Here is a 19,872-nt window from a genome sequence, read left to right as displayed (position 1 = left end):
AATACTCCAGGATGCCTTCTTCACTGCCAGATAACTGCCAAATAGACTCCTTTACCTGTGCCAACATGAGTCATAACAAAAAGTATGCCAATGCCAGTGAAAGGAAAGCAGCTTTAGCACTACGACAAAAACAACGCCGTGCTAATGAGACTCCTGAGGAAAAACACCATCGCCTTGAGAAGATTAAGGCTTATAAACGCCGTCGCCTCACACACGAATCCCCTAACTCTAAATCCATAAGATTGGCTGAAGAAGCCTCTGCACGCCGTCACCGCCGACAACAGACGGCCTCTTCCTCATCATTATTATTAGACTCACAACAGGATGCTTCCACATCAGCATGTGGAACAATTTACTGCTACACTTCATCCCATATGCCGTTCACTGACATAACTAATCAGCAATCTGTTTCTGCCCTATCAATACCACCATTCAATACCGATGCACAGTATGCCAATGCCAGTGAAAGGAAAGCAGCTTTAGCACTACGACAAAAACAACGCCGTGCTAATGAGACTCCTGAGGAAAAACAGCATCGACTTGACAAGATTAAGGCTTATAAACGCCGTCGTCTCACACACGAATCCCCTAAGTCTAAATCTATTACATTGGCTGAAGAAGCCTCTACACGCCATCACCGCCAACAACAGACGGCTTCTTCCTCATCATTATTAGTAGACTCACAACAGGATGCTTCCACATCAGCATGTGGAACAAGTTACTACCACACTTCATCCTAAATGCCGTTCACTGACATAACTAATCAGCAATCTGTTTCTTCCCTATCAATACCACCATTAGTCAATACCAACGCACAGTTTCTTCACATACAAGCTGCAGTTAGCCCGCAGAAAGTGCAACCAAGACAAATATACGTTGGTCTCAAAACTAGGCGCACCCCATCAGTTGGACATGCACTTCTACTACAACCTCACATTTTCACTAATGATGAAATTAGTATTACCGAACACAGCTGTGGTGACATGACCCATGTATGTGAGCATTGCGAAGCTTTGCATTTTGTAGCAGAGATACCTTCTGATAACAACTTTACGCTCTGCTGTCAGAAGGGTAAAGTCCATGTACCCATACTACAATATCCTGATGTCTTTACACGTTTGCTGAAAGGGCAAAGTGAATTTAGCAAAAATTTCATGGATAACATTCGAAGTATTAACAGTTCCTTTGCTTTTGCCTCCATGGGTGCAAATATTTCACCACCTCCTGGATATGGCCCATACTGTTTCCGCATACATGGCCAGATCTATCATAGAACTGAAACACTACATCCCTCAGATGACCAGCAACGTGCATTTGCCCAACTTTACATTCTCGATACCACTACCGCAAACGAACAACGCTTACGATGTAAAGAAAATCAAAAATGTCATCCTACATTAATGAACATTATTGCCCTTCAAATCCAAACTATTAATCCTTTTGTGGAAGCTTATCAAATGTTACGTGATGTGGAAGAACAAGAAAAAATTAAATCACTACAAAACGGAACTGTCATGCCAAACATCACTATGGCTATTAAACAAGATCGTACTCAAGACCCTCGACGCTACAATAATCCCACTGTCAGTGAAGTAGCAGTCATGTTTCAAAATGACAATGGTGAGCCACTAATGTCCACTCGCAGGATTTCAGAATACTCAAGATGGCATGGCCGCAAGAACATGTCGCCGGCGTGGACAATGTCGGGATCCAGGATGGCGCCGGCAGAAGAAGATGTCGGGGATCGTGGAGCAGCGACGATGACGGTGTGAGTATGAGAGACGGAGTGAGAGAAAGGGTCGTATGTGGAGTGAAAGAGTGAATGGACGTGAGTGGAGATGGTGAAAGGTGAGAGGAGTGTGTGTTGAGGCGGTGTGGTGAGTTGAGGAGGTGTTTGTGTATTGAGGGTTAACATGGCAAGAGGTGTGTCACTATCCTCTCGATGCGATAGCATCGGGCCTTAATCTACTATAATAAATGCGCGAAGCAGCTTCCGGGTTGTAACAACTTCCGTCCAGTTATAACTGGTGACGTCACAGCACACCTCTTGCCATGTTAACCCTCAACACACCACTCCTCAACATACACTCCTCTCACCTTTCACTATCTCCACTAATGTCCACTTGCAGGATTTCAGAATACTCAAGATGGCATGGCCGCAAGAACATGTCGCCGGCGTGGACAACGTCGGGATCCAGGATGGCGCCGGCGGAAGAAGATGTCGGGGATCATGGAGCAGCGACGATGACAGTGTGAGTATGAGAGACGGAGTGAGAGAAAGGGTCGTATGTGGAGTGAAAGAGTGAGTGGATGTGAGTGGAGATGGTGAAAGGTGAGAGGAGTGTGTGTTGAGGAGGTGTGTGTGTATTGAGGGTTAACATGGCAAGAGGTGTGTCACTATCCTCTCGATGCGATAGCATCGGGCCTTAATCTAGTTCTTTAATAATTTTTTTACTTTTTGATGGTTCTTTATCGTTCAGCTAAATATCTTTTTAGCAAATGCAAAATTTTTGAAAATTTTAATAGAAAAAAGTTTTACATGAATCTATTTGCTCACTCATCTATAGTGCTAACCATTGCGCCCTTGTGGGGCCCAATGACAACTTCAAAAGGGAAAAAATAAAAGTCGACTGGCCAGTGTTCATCTTCATGTCATACCCTGAACTGGTGAAATCAAGTAAAATGTTGAAGTCAACATTGAAAGCAAGTTAAAATAAGTTTTGGAAAGTAGATGTTCTTCTCACTTAACATTTGTCATGCATTAACCACTTAAGGCAAAATATACAGCAATTAATTATGATAAAATATTTATATTTTATGTCCATACAAATCTACATACCTGTAAAGATGGATGTGACTTATTTATATCTCCCCAGCTAAGAATCCAGACTTGGTCATGGGATTTGTCATAAAGTAATTTTGCGGGATATGGGTCAACTTGTATTGTCTTCAAAAAAGGCAAAAATCATAATTACATGACTAAAGTTAAATGTATTAGCACAGGAGCATTCTCACATGTAATTGGGGCACATCCTGCCACAGTACATATATAAACATTAACAAAAAAGGTACTATAGCAATGCATCCACGTAATTAGTGACTATTAAACATCAACCTTTTCACACAAAAAACAGTAGCTAGTAACAAATAAAAAGGATTTCAAAGGAGCAATAAAAGTACTGTAATTATAGTTATAATAAATATAACCAGATGCTACAAATTGAAACATCTTTATAATAATGCTGAAATAAGAAATTAATGACCCACATTTATTTTTTGGTTTATGACTAATTTTGGCATAAATAGCACAAGACAAAAAAGTTGTACTTAAAGTTGTGGGAAATTTGCAACTTTTGTCTTCTAACTTTAAAGGGGATTAGGGCCTTTCACTAATGTATGCCCTATAAGCCATTCATTCCATGTCTTAGTAGAAGGAATGTACATAACGTTCTTTCTCTCGACTCCTTTGTGGATATACATGGCACTTTCTTTAAACTGGGCATTTTATTTTGCTCAGCTTTGTGGTCATGTAGTTTTCTTCTGCTATGCTATCATAAAAAGGCAAAGTCCCTAGGTAGGCTAGGTAGGAAAAAGTAGATGCTCACAGTTCTGATCAAAATGAACCACCCACTGAAGTCTTGAAGTCTCTCTAGCAATAATATTACCCTCAGTGCTTGACTCATCCCACGATGCTCCTCACTCTTACAATAAGTTCACATGGCTGATTTCTCCACATCCAAGGAAAAACTGTTCAATTATTTATACCAGACTTTGATCAAAGTGGCATCATTTCATAAAAATCAGATGGCATCCAAGTGCTGTCCAATATTTTCACAGACCCATGGACTAGCCTAGCCGATTTTTAGCCCACACTCAAATATGTCTGATTTTTTCGAGGACCACTCGGTCCAATGAAAAGATTGGACATGTGCACAGTGCTATCCATGCAAGTCACGGATAGCACTCATATGAGAAAATCTTTCATGTGCAGGAGCCGTAATTCTGCTGTTACTGTTAGAGTGGGAGACAGGGAGGAATTGTCAGTGTGGTCTTGTGCGGTGCAATTCCTGACCTCCACGTCCAAGAAAAGCTGATGCAACTCTGATCAAATTCTGATCTGAATAATCGGAACGTTTTTCTCAGAAGTGGAGAAATCAATCATGTGAACCTACCCTTAAAGTGAGGAGCATTATAGGATCAGCCAAGAACTGAGGGTAAGTATTACTCTTAGGAAGGAAGGAGTCAGCTTTGTTGTAAAGTTTTACGTGACCATGTTAGCACAGTTCAAGACTTCGATGGACGTTATACTTAGGTCAGAACTCTGGGCGTCTACTTTCTCCTACCTATGGACGTTGCTTTCTTGTGATTGGACAGTGTCATACAAGCATCAAAGTACAAGCCCACCAAGCTGAATGAATGAAACACCCATTTGAATAAATTAGGTGCCAGTTATTTTGGTGCCGTGTATCTCCAAAACACAGTGGAGATAAATAAAAATATTTTAAAAAATTGTATGTACATTGAAGCTACTTCGTACAGGAATGTGTAGTTCTTTAAGCAAAAGCTGGTGTAAAAAATTGTCCTCTTCATAGGTAAAGTCAACATGGAACATGTACAAACAGTTTAAAAATTATCCCAGCCCTTCATCCAGTAATCTACTGACTTTAATTTAGCGAAATACACAATGAAATATTTCTCTGCATCTCATGAGCTCAGATTTGTCCCCCATTGTCTAAGAAAATGTGACTTATGCCATCAATCAGGTGAATTTGGAACTGATCAGCAGGAGATTAACACTCATGTTCTCTGCAGAAATTCCACAAACGCTGAAGACTAAAAATCAGTTAATGGCACAGATATACAAATGCTCATTCAAACTGTTCGACAATTCTATATTCACAAATTTAATTAGAAGGTTAACACCATTATATAAAATATGTGTCATTCCAACTATTTCATTGTTGCCAAATGTGGACCAATGTCCTTTACAACTCTCTATGTTAATTGTAGTTTGAAATACATGCATTTTAATAAAACTATCCACCAGAAATATTGTTACCCATATTAACCAATAATACCTCCATTCTTAATTTACGGCAGTAAACTAAAAGTTGCACTGTTATTTGTTACTATGGCTAACAATGGCAATCTTCTGTTAGACAGTTTGGATAAATGAGATCATATGTGATGATACCACTTAAAAGTTGGCTTCTTCAAAACTGTTCTCCTGGTGCAATCACAGATTCTGATCGGCAACTTAGAATATTTGTTATTTTATGAACTAGTACCTGTTTAACTTTCTGCATCTGGATGTCAATTATTAATAACCTGTTCTGGTCCGGCTGGGAGACATATATGTATTTTTCCCTCACATTGATGGCTGAAGACCATGAACACAATTGATCGGGGTTTCCTTCAGTTTGCTGACACATCTCTTCCTAAGTAGACAATTAGAGCAGGTTACTGAAAAGATTTACTATGGCTCATTTTGGTTGTTGACATGTTAATAAAAAGGAATTGTACAATAGAGCTCAAGGTGCCCATACATCTCAGACAGCTTGTTCAGCTGACAGCTATCTCTTCCAACTCCCACACACACAGGAATGCTCTTCTTCTGTCCTCTATGTGGAAGGCAATATAAGTTGCTGCCAGTCTCATCATGCAGTGATTCATATGCCTGGACAACAAAAGTATTGGACATTTGAATTCAGACATGATATTTTTCTGTAATCTAATATGTACACAATTATTAGGCAATGATTTTCATGATTAACCCTTTTCCGATATCAGGTGTAAGAGTACACCGATGTCGGACACCCTCCCTTTGATGTAGGCTCTGGCAGTGAGCCCACATCTTGACCGTCACATGTCAGCTGTTTTGAACAGCTGACATGTGCCCGGAACAGCCACGGTTGGAATCGCGATGCACCTGTAGCTATTAACCCGGTAGATGCCGCTGTCAAACTTTGACAGTGGTATTAAACATGCACTTACAGCAATCGCGCCGGAAATCCGCCCATCGGTGACCTCCAGCACATGATCGCGGGTCACCGATGGGTTGGTATGACAACCAGACGTCTCCTGCAGACCTCTATGGTTGTCATAGCCAGATTGCTATGAGCACAACCCTGTGGTCGCTGCTCATAGCAAGTGAGTAATAATGCTGCATAAAGACGATCTGATCATTGCCTGTATGCAGCAGAGTCGATTGGCTTGTGGCTGCTTCTAGTCTTCCATGGAGAATATTGAAGCATGCCAAACAAAAAAAAAGTTTTTAAAATTTTAAAAAATAAATAAATAAATAAAAGTTCAAATGCCTCCCATTCGACTCATTCAAAATAAAACAATAAAAAGGAAGCATATACATATTTGGTGTTGACGCATTCAGAATTGCTCGATCTATAAATAAAGAAAGGATTCAACTGATTGCTAAATGGCTTAGTCAGAAAAAAGTCAAAATGCTAGAATTACATTTTTTGGTTGCTGCGACATTGCATTAAAATGCAATAACGGGCGATCAAAAGATCGCATCTGCAACAAAATGGTATCTTTAGAAACATCAGCTCATCGCGCAAAAAATAAGCCTTCACACATGGAGATTCTAAGGGTATTGGAAAAAGGCGCATTTTTTTAACAAGGTTTGGAATTTTTTTTGACCACTTAGATAAAAAATGACCTATACAGGTTTGGTGTCAATGAACTCATAATGACCTGAAGAATTATAATGGCAGGTTAGTTTTAGCATTTAGTGAACATAGTAAAAAAGCAAATAGAAAAACAACTGTGGGATTGCACTTTTGTTTGCAATTTCACGCACTTGGAACTTTTTTCCCATTTTCCAGTATATGATTTCTTAAATCCAATGGTGTTGTTCAAAAGTACAACTTGTCCCGCAAAAAAAAAAGCCCTCACAAGGCCATATTGATAGAAAAATAAAAAAGTTAAGGTTCTGGGAAGAAGGGGAGTAAAAAACAATAACGCAAAAACGAAAATACCTCCTACCTCCGTGGGTTAAGGGGATAATTGAACTACAGTGCTGTAGGTCAATCCAAAAGGCTAAATTAATTGAATATCTAAGAAAGTAAAAGTGAGGTTTTTGTTTTTCTTAGGAAAATATGCATGTGTGCTGAGAAACTGGACAAGAAAAAGTGTGCAGAATTATTATGCAACTAAATGAAAAATGTAAATTTTCCAGGCTTAGTTGTTTATTTTCATCTGTAAAAGTGAGAATAATAACTATAAAACTTTTATTTTCAATACCAGTCATAAGCCTTTCAACCACGGAGTCTGTCAGTTTCTTTATCTATTGATGATCATTTTTTTGGACAGTCTCCCAAACACTGTTCTTGAATAGCACACTGTTATCCTTCACCGTAAATCTCCCATTTAGCAAGGGTCTACAAGTTCTCAATAGGGTTTAGGTTAGGTGAGGAAGGGACTAAGTCATTATTCTTTCATGTTTAAGGCCTTTACCCGCCAGTGAACCAGTGGAGACTTTGACACACGTGATGGAGCATTGTCGTGCAAAAAGTTCATGGCTTTCTTTAAAGTTACAGACTTTTTCCTGTACAACTACTAAAAGAAAGTGTCTTCTAAAAACTGTCAGTAGGTTTGGGAGTTTATTTTGAGCTCATATTCAACCCAAGAAGGTTTTATTAGCTCACCTCTCCTAATACCAGACCATTGCAGTACCAAACCTTAACCTTTCTGTTTAAGGAGTCGAAGTGGAAGTCTGTGTCCATTATTGATACAGCCATGGGACCATCCAAATGATGGATCAAGAGTAGGGATGAGCAAACACACTGTATATTTAATAACCAGTCAAGGGAAAGCAGATAGCTCTGAGCTGGTCTTATTATGCTGGGAAGGGGCCAATATCCATTGACCTTCCCAGCCTATTAATATCAGCCCACAGCTGTCTGTTTTTCCTTTATTGACTCAAAATGGGAGGACCCTAAAAAAATTTGAGTGGGATCCCCCCTATTTTTAATAACAAGCTAAGGCAAAGACGACAGACAAAGCTCATTCCCAGCCTAATAAGACCAGCCATCAGCCACCCCAGAAATGGGACCTCCTTTATATGTGCCAATTCTGGCACTTACCCTTGGCTCTTCCTGATTGCCCTGGTTGATATCAGCTGTTTAATGTCAGCTGGCATCAAGCCCAGGGGTTAGTAGTGGAGAGGCGTCTATCAGAAACCCTCATTACTAACCCCGCATTTAGAAGAAAAAAACACACACAGTGAGAGAAGTTTATTTGAATAAAGACTCCTGCACACATTCCCTGACTTACCTATATATTATTGAAAAAATAAGCACAGCAGTTCTGACGATATCCATGGTGTTTCCACAAAGTCTAATGATTCTTTAGTGAAACCTGCATAGGTAACTCACCATCCTGTCCCAAAGGTGATGCTACTGATGTCATCGCCCATGGGACATGACCATTCGTTACCTATGAATCATCATTTTTTTCCCTTGATAAATTAGTGAATGAGGGAGTGTTTCTTGTTTTTATTTCATTAGCTGTTTTTATGTGTTTCAGGTCTTCATTTTTGGACAATTGCAGATTACCTGGATTATGTTGGATCTTCATTTTTTTATAAATTGGTGAATGAGCTATGGGGGAGAATTTATTAAAGTAAAGTATTTTTTCCTGTGTGTTTTTTTTTATTACTGGGTTAGTAATGGATGTGTCTGATAACACGCCACTCCATTATTAATCCTTGGGCATGATGCTAGCTCACATTACACAACTGATATCAACCCCAAAAACTATTACCTTAATTGCCACCTCCCCAGGGCAATCATGAAGAGCCAAGGCTAAGCGCCAGAATTGGCGCATCTAATGAATTCAACATTTATTGGGCAGCTGAGAGATGGTCTTATTAATCTCGGAAGGGACCAATATCCATGGACCTTCCCAGCCTATTAATATCAGCCTCCAGCTGTCTGCTTTGCCTTAGCTGGTTATTAAAAAATAGGGATGACCCCAAGAAATCTTTTTAGGGTCACCCCATTTTTAATAACCAAAGGCAAAGCAGACAGCAGGGGGATGATATTAATAGGCTGGGAAGGTCCATAGATATTGGCTCTTTCCCAGCTTAATAAGACCAGCTCAGAGCTGTCTGCTTTCCCTTGACTGGTTGTTAAAAAGAGGGGGGGACCCCACTTTGTTTTTTTTTTCCATTTATTTATTAACAAGTACCGTAAATTGCACAACAAGGCACTGATCCATTCTTCCACTTGGACCTCCTGGTTCAAGATTATTCTTTTTTTATTTATTATTTTATATTCTGTTATTTTAAGTAATTTTCTTATTCACATTTGTTTGCAGGTCAATTTTCCTCCTCTTATCTTCATTTTGCTTCCTTTCTCAGCCCCCTAACCCTTTTTGTGACCATTTTACAGCACCAAAGATCAGGTTCCCATTGACATATATGAGGTTCGGGTTTAGGGTCATGTTGAGGTCAAGTTCTGCTACCCGAACGGAACTTTGGACTAAAGTTCCACTGAACCTGACAAACCCAAACTTCCACTCATCCCTATTCAAAAGTCAATCTTATCTTAACCCATCTCACTAGTCCATAAAATCCTTTAAAAATCTGTCTTCAGATATCTCGTGGCCCAGTCTTGATGTTCCAACATCAATGTTAAGGCCCCGTCACACACAGCAATATCGCTAGCAGGATTGCTGATTTTGTGATGCCACTGCGATCTCACCAGCGAGATCGCTGTGTGTGACGGGGAACAGCGACCGGGCCCCCTGCCGGGTATCGCTGATCGTGCACTATCGTGCACGGCCGTTTTTTGATCGTTGCTCTCCCGCTGGCCAGCGCGCATCGCTGCATGTGGCAGTGGGAGCCAATGATCAGCGACGCTTCCAGCACTCTACTGTAAGCAGGCGCTGGGAGCTGGTCTCTAAGGTAAATATTGGGTTACTAAGCGGCGCGCGTCACTTAGTTACCCGATGTGTACCTTAGAAACCTGCGTGTTGGCAGCTCCCGGCGCGAGCACGCAGGTTTCTAAGGTACACATCAGGTAACTATGTGACGCGCGCCGCTTAGTAACCTGATATTTACCTTAGAAACCAGCATCCTCGCTGGTGCTAATCGCTGGTGAAGCTGCCTGTTTGGCAGCTCACCAGCGATCATGTAGCAATGCACCAGCGATCCTGACAAGGTCGTATCGTTGTCGGGATCGCTGGTGCACCGTTTAGTGTAATGGGGCCTTCATTTTCAGCCTTCCTTATCTGTCTTTGAGCTCTAAAGACTTTGTGCGTCTAATCATTCCAGGGAGGCTGCAGTTCTGGAATGTGGCAGCACTGGAGGATACTGGGTTCCTGGTCGCTTCACGTTTCATTTTACTCAAATGTTTAGCAGATTATATGCATTTTTGTTTTTTGGAATGCATTTTTTGCAACCCTGTTGACTATTTGCAACAAAACTTTTGATGGTTCTGTGATCATCACATCTCAATATTTTAGCAATTTTAAGAGTGCTGCATCCCACTGTAAGACTTAACATAGTTTAACTTGTCAGAGTCACTTAAATGTCTTTTTTGTCCCATTTTGCCTGAGGAAAACAGCCTGCATAATAATTCTGCACACCTTAATAAAGGTTGTTGCAATCTTAGACTGCACCCTCAGTCATTACAGAAATATGCATCTCTTGATCTGCTTCATCCAATAAATAATAAAGCTTGGAATTGGAAAGTCTGCATGAAAATGATAATCTGGACAAAATACTCGCTTACCTAATAATTGTGCGCACTGCATATAATAGCTTTAGAAAGAGCCTGTCACTCACTTGCCATAAATGTAATTTATGTTTGTAAATGCTGCTGTTCTTGTGAATCTGGCATTGCTTTTATCTTTTCATGTACTTCTTTGTTCATGAGTAGGGATGAGCGAGTATACTCGTTGCTCAGGTTTTCCCGAGCATGCTTGGGTGGTCGCCGAGTATTTTGGCGTGCTCGGAGATTTAGTTTTCGTCATCTCAGCTGCATGAATTGTGGCTGCTGGACAGCCTGTATACATGTGAGGAATGACTGTTTGTTAGGGAATCTCCACATGTATTCATGCTGGCCAGCAGCCACAAATCATGCAGTTGAGACGACGAAAACTAAATCTCCGAGCACACCAAAATACTCGGAGGACACCCGAGCATGCTCGGGAAAACCAGTATACTCGCTCATCACTATTCATGAGGTCACCTTATGAAAATCTAGTCTACTTAACCAGGTAGGTGTTCTCTTTAATTGTTCTGTATGACAGTCTTCTTGAAGAGGGCACCCAGTAGGCAAAAAAGACTACATTTATATTCAAGGAAGAGGGAGCCATATTTCAGGAGTTAAAATGAAAAAAGCACAAAACAATAAGCAATGCCAGATTCAGAACAGCGAAAGGGCGACAAAAGTGCACATAGGGTATTACCCAGATACACTAAGCGTATGCCACGTTGCTCATCTTCATGGGTTCAGCTCCTATGTTGGTATAGAAAAAAAATAGCTGCTGCTGCTTCTGCGTGTTGAGTAGCCACCTCAATGTGAACTGGAATAAAAGAAGGAAAACACGGATGTGTTAGCTGCACTGCTGGAGACTTGAAGAAATTCGATGATTCAAGAAGATGGAATACGTGTTGTTTATTTTTATTTCTTTCTGATTTGACAGTCTCCTCCTTCCGGGAAAAAAATCAAAATCACTATTTTTTTTTCTGAATAAGAAGTCTGTCCGACTAGGAAATGTGCTGAAATAAACTGCATGTAATTCATCTTCTTGAATCACTAGATTTTTTCACGTTACCAGCAGCTCAGCTAACAAAACCATGTTTCCCTCCTGTTATTCCAGATTCAGAGCAGCGGCATTTATGCATGGCTCAGACTGTCCCATAAAGAAACTGTTGATTCCATTGTTGCCTTCCTGTGCAGTGCAGGGCCCCCCAACCACTATATGAGCAATAATGGGTACAATACACGTGCTTACCTATGTACAGATGTAGGCATCAGCTCATCATTCATTTAAGAAACTAGGCAGTTTATTGATATAGTGTTATATAAAAGCATGATAAATAAATGATAGATAAAAATCTTGACAATACATATCTGTTTAATTGTATAGGTTTTAGCAGTACAAATACTACATAATGCATAGGGCAATATACAGTGGGGAAAAAAGTATTTGATACCCTGATTGTTTTGCAAGTTTTCCCACCTACAAAGAATGGAGAAGTCTGTAATTTTTATGGTAGGCACACTTCACCTGTGAGAGACAGAATCTACAAATAAAAAATAAGAAAATCACATTGTATTATTTTTAAATAATTACATTTCATTTTATTGCATGCAACAAGTATTTGATTGTCTACCAATCAGCAAGAATTCTAGCTCTCACACCTGTTAGCTTTTCTTTACAAAGCCATCATACTCTACACTCATTACCTGTATTATTTGCACCTGTTTGAATTTGATACCTGTATGAAAGACACCTGTCCACTCACTCAACCAATCACACTTCAACCTCTCCACCATGGCCAAGACCAAAGGGTAATAGGCATGCTGCTTGGTGAGAAGGCTGCAATTGTTGGCATAATTATTAGAAATGAAAGAAGCACAAGAAGATGAAAGATCTTGCCTCGTGGGGTAATGATAATTCTCCAAAAGGTCAGGAATCAGCTCAGTACTACACAGGAGGACCTGGTCAATGACCTGAAGAGAGCTGGGACCACAGTCTCAAACTTTACCATTAGTCACACACTACGCGGTTTTAGATTAAAATCTGGCAGGGCATGCAAGCTCCCCATGCTCATGTCAAAACATGTCCAGGCCCATTTGAAATTCACCAATGACCATCTGGATGATCCAGAGAAGGCATGGGAGAAGGTCATGTGGTCAGATGAGACCAAAATAGAACTTTTTGGTATCAACTCAACTCGCCATGTTTGGAGGAAGATGAAGGATCAGTACAATCCCAAGAACACTGTCACAACTGTGAATCATGGTGGGGGAAACATTATACTTTGGAGGTGATTTTCTGCAAAGGAGACAGGACTACCACATTATATTGAAAGGAGGATGGATTGGGCCATGTATCAAGAGATTTTGGCCAAAACCTTCTTCCCTCAGTAAGAGCCTTGAGGATGGATCGTGGCTAGGTCTTCCAGCATGACAATGACCCGAAACACACAACCAAGGTAACTAAAGAGTGGCTACATAAGAAGCATTTCAACATCCTGTAGTGGCCTGGCCAGTCTCAAGACCTGAAACCAATAGAAAATATTTGGAAAGAGCTGAAATTGACAGATCTGGAGAAGATCTGAGTGTAAGAGTGGGCGAAAATCCCTGCTGCATTGTATACAAACTTGGTCAAGAACTACAGGAAATATCTGACCTCTGTAATTACAAAGGTTCCTGTACCAAATATTAAGTTCTGTTTTTCTATTGTATCAAATACTTATTTCATGCGATAAAATGCAAATTAATTATGTAAATATTATAAAATGTGATTTACTGAATCCTTTTTTAAATATTCTGTCTCTCACAGTTGACGTGTACCTACGATAATAATTACAGAGTTCTGAATTCTTTGTAGGTGAGAAAACTTGCAAAATTGTCAGCGCTTCAAATACTTATTTTGCCCACTGTAACTATTAAAGAGGATATCCGGGACTTTGTATCCGGCAGATTAGTCACAGACCACTCCTACCAGCGATTCAGCTTCCTTTGCTGATTTCATGTCGACAGAGCAATGGCTTTTTTTCTGCCCTGCTCTACTGTAACTGCAGACATCATACTGATTAACAGCGGGCTCCCCCAGTTAGTCAGCAGTGATCTGACTATTGATCTGAATGACATCTTCAGTTTCATCCTACCAACCGGGCAGAGTGATGTGACGTCAGCAGAAGCAGCTGAATTTCCGGCAGGAGTGGTCTTTGACTGCTCTTTGCTGGTGAAAAAAGGACCCGGCACAACAAGCAGGTAGGTAGCAACTACCTGTCTGTTAGTTTTTAGGTGCTTTTTTTTAAAGTCCCAGATATCCCCTTTAAAAATGGGCACAGATGGACCTATGGAAGGTGATAATTTTATAATCTGTATATTGTACTGTATATTATAGAATGTTATTAAGTTTCAATTATCATGCCTACATGAATATAATAAAGAAAAGACCATGAAGAATACAAGTTCTTTTTAGTGACTGACTGATTGTATTTCTCTGTGTTCATAGAATTTCAGAATATCGATACAATTGAATACAAGCTCCTCAAATCTTCTGTATCAGTTCTTTAAAAGTTAATTGAAACATACATAGCTTGTAAGAATCCTCTCGCTGGGCTTGATCTGTCGTCGGATCTCACATTCTCGTGGTTGAATTATTGTGATTCCATCATCAGAAAAGACATAAAACATGTTTCCCACACTCAATCCTATAGGGAAATCAAAAGAAAACAGTAGCAGAATTATAAATCTTTTTTTTTCCTTCATCCTAAAAAGCTCAATAACCCGGCACAAAAGTGAAACATTATTTATTGGTTTGAAGACAGAGAAACAATAATCTAGCAAAAAGCTTGTGTATAACATGCAAGAACACAATGTAGTGTGATAGCGAGAATGATCAACTGACATAGATTAAATAATGGGTGGATTTTGTGGCACCAGGAACCATGTGCAACGTCTACACAAGTAGCAAGCGCCATCAAAACGTTGTTGCTGGGTTGTTTTCACATTTTTTTTAAATACAGTTATATATAACTTTTTTATCATGAATTATACTAGCATAAGAGATAGAACAATGTATTTGCTAAATGTTCTTAATGTTTGGCATGCAGCGTCATACCATATCTAGGCTATCAATCACAACCTAAGATGTCAGACAAAAATGCAAACATTGTTAAAATTGTCTCTTTTTTGTCCAATAAACAATATAGGTTGATGTAATATGGATATAATATAATGTTTCAACATTTTTGTTTTTCCCAAGGTGGTTGAATAATAAAAGCTCAATGATCTAGAATAACCCATATAAGCTTTTGTTGGAAAAATCTATGCTAGCACATATTTCAGTTATAAGTTCAGTTGATATGTGTCTTATGATGCTTTGGGGAGGCTAGTATAATATATTTTGATAACATATGAGGCATGTTTTGATTTCATTTTTCAACAGTTATAATTTAACTGCATACTGTATCTGTGTCCACATTTGAGCACAATGTTCATGTGGCCTGTTGATTTTCGGTTATATGCTCCTAATCTAGGATACAAAACTGAACCAGAATGATGTGATTTTTTTTCCTGGTTCATAAACTTCTAGTCTACCAGTTGCAGTCTTTTAAATGAAATTTTGTTTGGGAACCCATGATCGCAAACACATAATCGTAAACTATCCTGGATCTCCTCATACCTTTCCAACCGCACATTCAGCGTCTCCCACTCCCACACCACCTCCTCATCCCACCCTCTCTCTGTTGGAGTCCCCCAAGGCTCTGTTTTAGGACCCCTACTCTTCTCAATCTATACACTTTGTCTGGGGCAACTCATAAAGTTCCACGGATTCCAGTACCACCTTTATGCTGATGACACTCAGATCTACCTCTCTGGCCCAGACGTCACCTCTCTGCTGTCCAGAATCCCAGAATGTCTATCAGCCATATCCTCTTTCTTCTCCTCTCGCTTCCTCAAGCTCAATGTGGACAAATCTGAACTCATCATCTTTCCTTCATCTCTCAGATCTTCCTTACCCAACCTAGCTATAACAATTAATGACATCACACTTTCCCCAGTACCGGAAGTCCGCTGCCTCGGAGTAACCTTTGACTCTGCCCTGTCATTCAAACCGCACATCCAAGCTCTTTCTACTTCCTGTCGCCTCCAGCTCAAAAATATTTCCAGAAACCGTCCTTTCCTTAACCCTCAGTCTACTAAAATGCTTGTGCATGCCCTCATCATCTCCCGCCTCGACTACTGCAACATCCTTTTCTGTGGTCTCGCTGCTAACACACTCGCATCTCGCACCCTCGCACCTCTCCGGTCCATCCTTAACTCTGCCGCCCGACTAATTCTTCTCTCTCCTCGCTACTTCTCCACTTCTCCCCTCTTCACTGCCTCCCATTCCCTCAGCGTATCCAGTTCAAATTACTAATACTGACCTACAAGGCCATCTATAACCTGTCTCCCCCATATGTCTCTGAACTAATCTCCCGATACCTTCCCTCACATAATCTCCAATCCTCCCAAGACCTCCTTCTCTCCTCCACACTTATTCGCTCCTCACCCAACCGCCTCCAAGACTTCTCCTGAATAGCCCCTATTCTCTAGAATTCTTTGCCCCAACAAGTCCGACTATCAACCACATTTGGATCCTTCAGACGGAACCTGAAAACCCCCCTCTTCAAGAAAGCCTACAGCCTGCAATGACCCCGCTACCTCCTTCCCTCTCACCACTACCGGTGATATCACCTCAACCAACACCGGAACTGCTGTAACCCACCAACCTACTGTCTCCTTCCCCACCATCCTGTGGAATGTAAGCCCGAAAGGGCAGGATCATCTCTCCCCTCAGTCTGTCATTGTTAGTTTGTTTACTGTAAGTGATATCTGTAATTTGTATGTAACCCCTTCTCATGTACAGCACCATGGAATCAATGGTGCTATATAATTAAATAATAACAATAATAATAATAATAATAATAATAATAAAAATGATCACTTTTATACTGTATGAGGTTTCTCGTGATCATGACCTTGATGGCCTAGACTCACTTTTTTGTTTCCCCTTACAATATGATATCCATTTTTAAAGTAGGTATTGGATGAAGCAATGATGGAAATAGAAAACAGCTCTATAGCTGTGCAGATCCATGGCCCACTTGCTTTAGTCCCTTGCCTCTACAGCCAATTTTTCATTTTTATGTATGCATTTTTCCCTCCCCTTCTTCAAGGAGACATAAGTACATTTTTCCTTCTGCATAACTCTATGAGGGAGTTTTGTTTGTAAGGCTTTCATTATATGGTAAAAATGACCAGAAAATATGATTCTCTAGGTCAATAATATTCCAAAGGTACCAAACAAAAAAAATAATTTTCCAAACAACATTTTTATGTTTCTGTCTATGGAGTTGTCTGAAGGTATGTTTCTTGCACAACTGATGATTTTATTAAAGGTGTTGTCTGGGACTTCTGTGTCAGTGGTCAGTCCTTCTGACAGGTCATCAGAATCTGATGGGTGAGGGTGCAGCAACTTGCCCCCTCTGCAGATAATCTGTTCCCAGTGCTGTCAAAGGCTGGGTGTGCTCAGTTGCAAAGCTGCACCGCCGAGCTCCATCACCTGTAAACTGGCAAATCCCCAGTATTGCACATCCGCCCCCAATTTGAATTGATAATGGTGTATGAGCAGTACCTGGCCATGGCCATGATCCAGTAGTTAGAGCTATGTAGTTCCGCTCCAGGGGCTGAGCACATCCAGCCGCTGGCACCTGAACCAGCTGATCGGTGGGGGTGCTGGGTGGATAACCCCACCCCAATTAGATATTGATGACCTATCTTAAGACTATTTATATAAAAGTCCCAGAGAACAGCTATAATACCCATCTTTGAAACATGACATTATGATTGTTTTTCAAGGCATTTTTTAGGGAAGTATGGTGCCAAAAAATTACAATTTATATTTTTTTCTCTTTACAGCATTTACTGTGTGGGTTAATTCACTAATTAATGTTTAATTTAGCCTTTTATGGAAAAAGCAATACCATTTTTTTCTCTTTTTTTAAATCTATTTTTAAAAGGCGAAATGGGGATTGATTCTTTTTCTATGTATTCATATTTTTTAATATTCTTAACTTTTTATTTTTAACATTTTTACTTTATATTTTAATCCCAAATAGGGAACATAAACCATTGATTGTCTGATTAATCATACTATACACTGCAATATCACCGTGATATAGAGACGGGAAAGGCCGATCGGAGCATGCACTGCAACCGCTCCATTAAAACACTTCTTTCAGAGACTCAGCTTTAGACACTGCTTTTAGACACAGATACTGCTTACGTAACATAAGGAGCTAAGCTCTTGAACCTGCTGCATACTTGATGACCCCAACGTATGTGTACATAATTTTGCTCTAAGGGATTAAAGGGAATCTATCCTTTATTTATTTAATGATTAGTCTTTCCAAAGTTGTAAAAGTTTGTTTTATACTGCATTATGTTACTTTGCTTTTTTCTCTCAAACACCATGCTGAAAGTGATGTTTTATCTGCCTAGTTAATGCTAATTTAGAAGTTGCGTTGCACAGCTGCTTTGGCAAAGACTCCATGACTCTCAGACACCATGCCAAAAAAGCTTTGATAATGCACGATTTTTTGCTCTTTAGACTCTGCTTTGAACTGCTGCTCTATCAAAATCTATTCTCAAACACTATTTTTAACTATGCTCTATGAGTGACCTTTCCTGCTTTCCTCCACCCTTCTTAGACAGCGAAGGCCCCGTCACACATAGCGACTCACCAGCGATCCCGACAGTGATGTGAACTTGTCAGGATCGCTGATGTGTCACTACATGATCGCTGGTGAGCTGCCAAACAGGCAGCTTCACCAGTGATCAGGACAGCGACACGCAGGTAACAAGCGACCCACGTCGCTTAGTTACCCACTGATTACCGACGGGGGCTTGAGAGTGTTTGTAAATGGTATGAGTATAAATCTTAGATAGAGCAGCAGTTCAAAGAAGGTTCTAAAGATCATACATCAGGTACTTAACACAGCATTTTCAGTATGGTGTCTGAGAGAGAAGGAAGCAATATAAGTTTTTTGATTATATTTTCTGAATTTTGCAAAAAGCTGATGAATAATTGATTAAACAAGTTTAGTTACACTTTAAAATTAATGCATGATGGACACACAGGGAATGTATCATGTGTTTTAATTTAAAATAAACTGATGATTTTCTAGCATGTAGTAAAGTTAATTTGTTTACTATTTATCAGAAAGTTTCTGCATTAGGCTACTTATAAAAGATGCCATATTGGAGATGCAGTGCCCTACTGTATTGTTTCTACAGACCAAAAAGCATGTTTTTTATTCTTTAGGGTAGTTGAAATGAATGGACAGAAAGTCAAAGTCAAATGTTCAAATTCAGGGTAGGGTAAAAAATATAAATCGCAAATTGCCAAAAGGCAAATAATCCCCTAACTAAAGACCTAAAATTTAACTTTTAATGATACCACCAAAGGAAACAAAAATATTAAAACCTGCACTAGTCAGTATATCTTCAAGGACACTAGCATGCTATTGATTAGACTCACATCTTATGAAGTGATCATTATAGCCTCAGTCCCCTGATGATGCCAGTTAAGCTGGTGAAACATGTAGGGAAGCCTTAGAGCAATTTTTAGGATTACCTGTCAGCGAACCCATGTTGGGGCAATAGATGTGATATGTAGGTAGTGGTCACACCTTGACCCTTATGCCTGAATGAAATTGAATACATTATTAGGACTATGAGCATGTTATAGAATGTGAGTCTAATTAATAGCACGCTAGTGTTCATGAAGATATACTGACTAGTGCAGGTTTTAATATTTTTGCTTCCTTTAGTAGCATCATTAAAAGTTACATTTTAGGTCTCTAGTTAAGAGATTGTTTGCAATTTGTGATTCATAGACTGATAAAGTCTCCTGGAAGAAATGGACTACAACCTATGATCCAGAAAATAGGTGGTGACTAGTGATGAGCGAGTATACTCGTTGCTCGGGTTTTCCTGAGCATGCTCGGGTGTCCTCCGAGTATTTTGGCGTGCTGGGAGATTTAGTTTTTGTCGTCTCAGCTGAATGATTTGCGACTTGTAGACAGGCTGAATACATGTGGGGATTCCCTAACAAACA

General features: G+C 40.0%; 1 protein-coding gene across 2 annotated transcripts in view; it reads right to left on the bottom strand.

The window, feature by feature from the left end:
• The window catches only part of LOC141087923 (follistatin-related protein 4-like), a 1,467,590-nt gene that overhangs the window by 41,330 nt on the left and 1,406,388 nt on the right, over positions 1-19,872 (bottom strand). For both annotated transcript variants that reach the window (XM_073573783.1, XM_073573784.1), the window contains exons 12-14: positions 14,301-14,419; positions 5,289-5,438; positions 2,840-2,947 (exon numbers count right to left, since the gene is read on the bottom strand). In XM_073573783.1, coding sequence (XP_073429884.1) covers positions 2,840-2,947; positions 5,289-5,438; positions 14,301-14,419 — 377 coding nt within the window. The remainder of the gene's footprint in view (positions 1-2,839; positions 2,948-5,288; positions 5,439-14,300; positions 14,420-19,872) is intronic.

This window comes from Dendrobates tinctorius, unplaced genomic scaffold, assembly GCF_039654945.1.
Source record: "Dendrobates tinctorius isolate UK_male_01 unplaced genomic scaffold, ASM3965494v1 ptg000036l, whole genome shotgun sequence".
Classification (NCBI taxonomy): domain Eukaryota; kingdom Metazoa; phylum Chordata; class Amphibia; order Anura; family Dendrobatidae; genus Dendrobates; species Dendrobates tinctorius.
The sequence above is the reverse complement of the archived record's forward strand: the minus strand, read 5'-3'. Positions and strand labels throughout refer to the sequence as shown.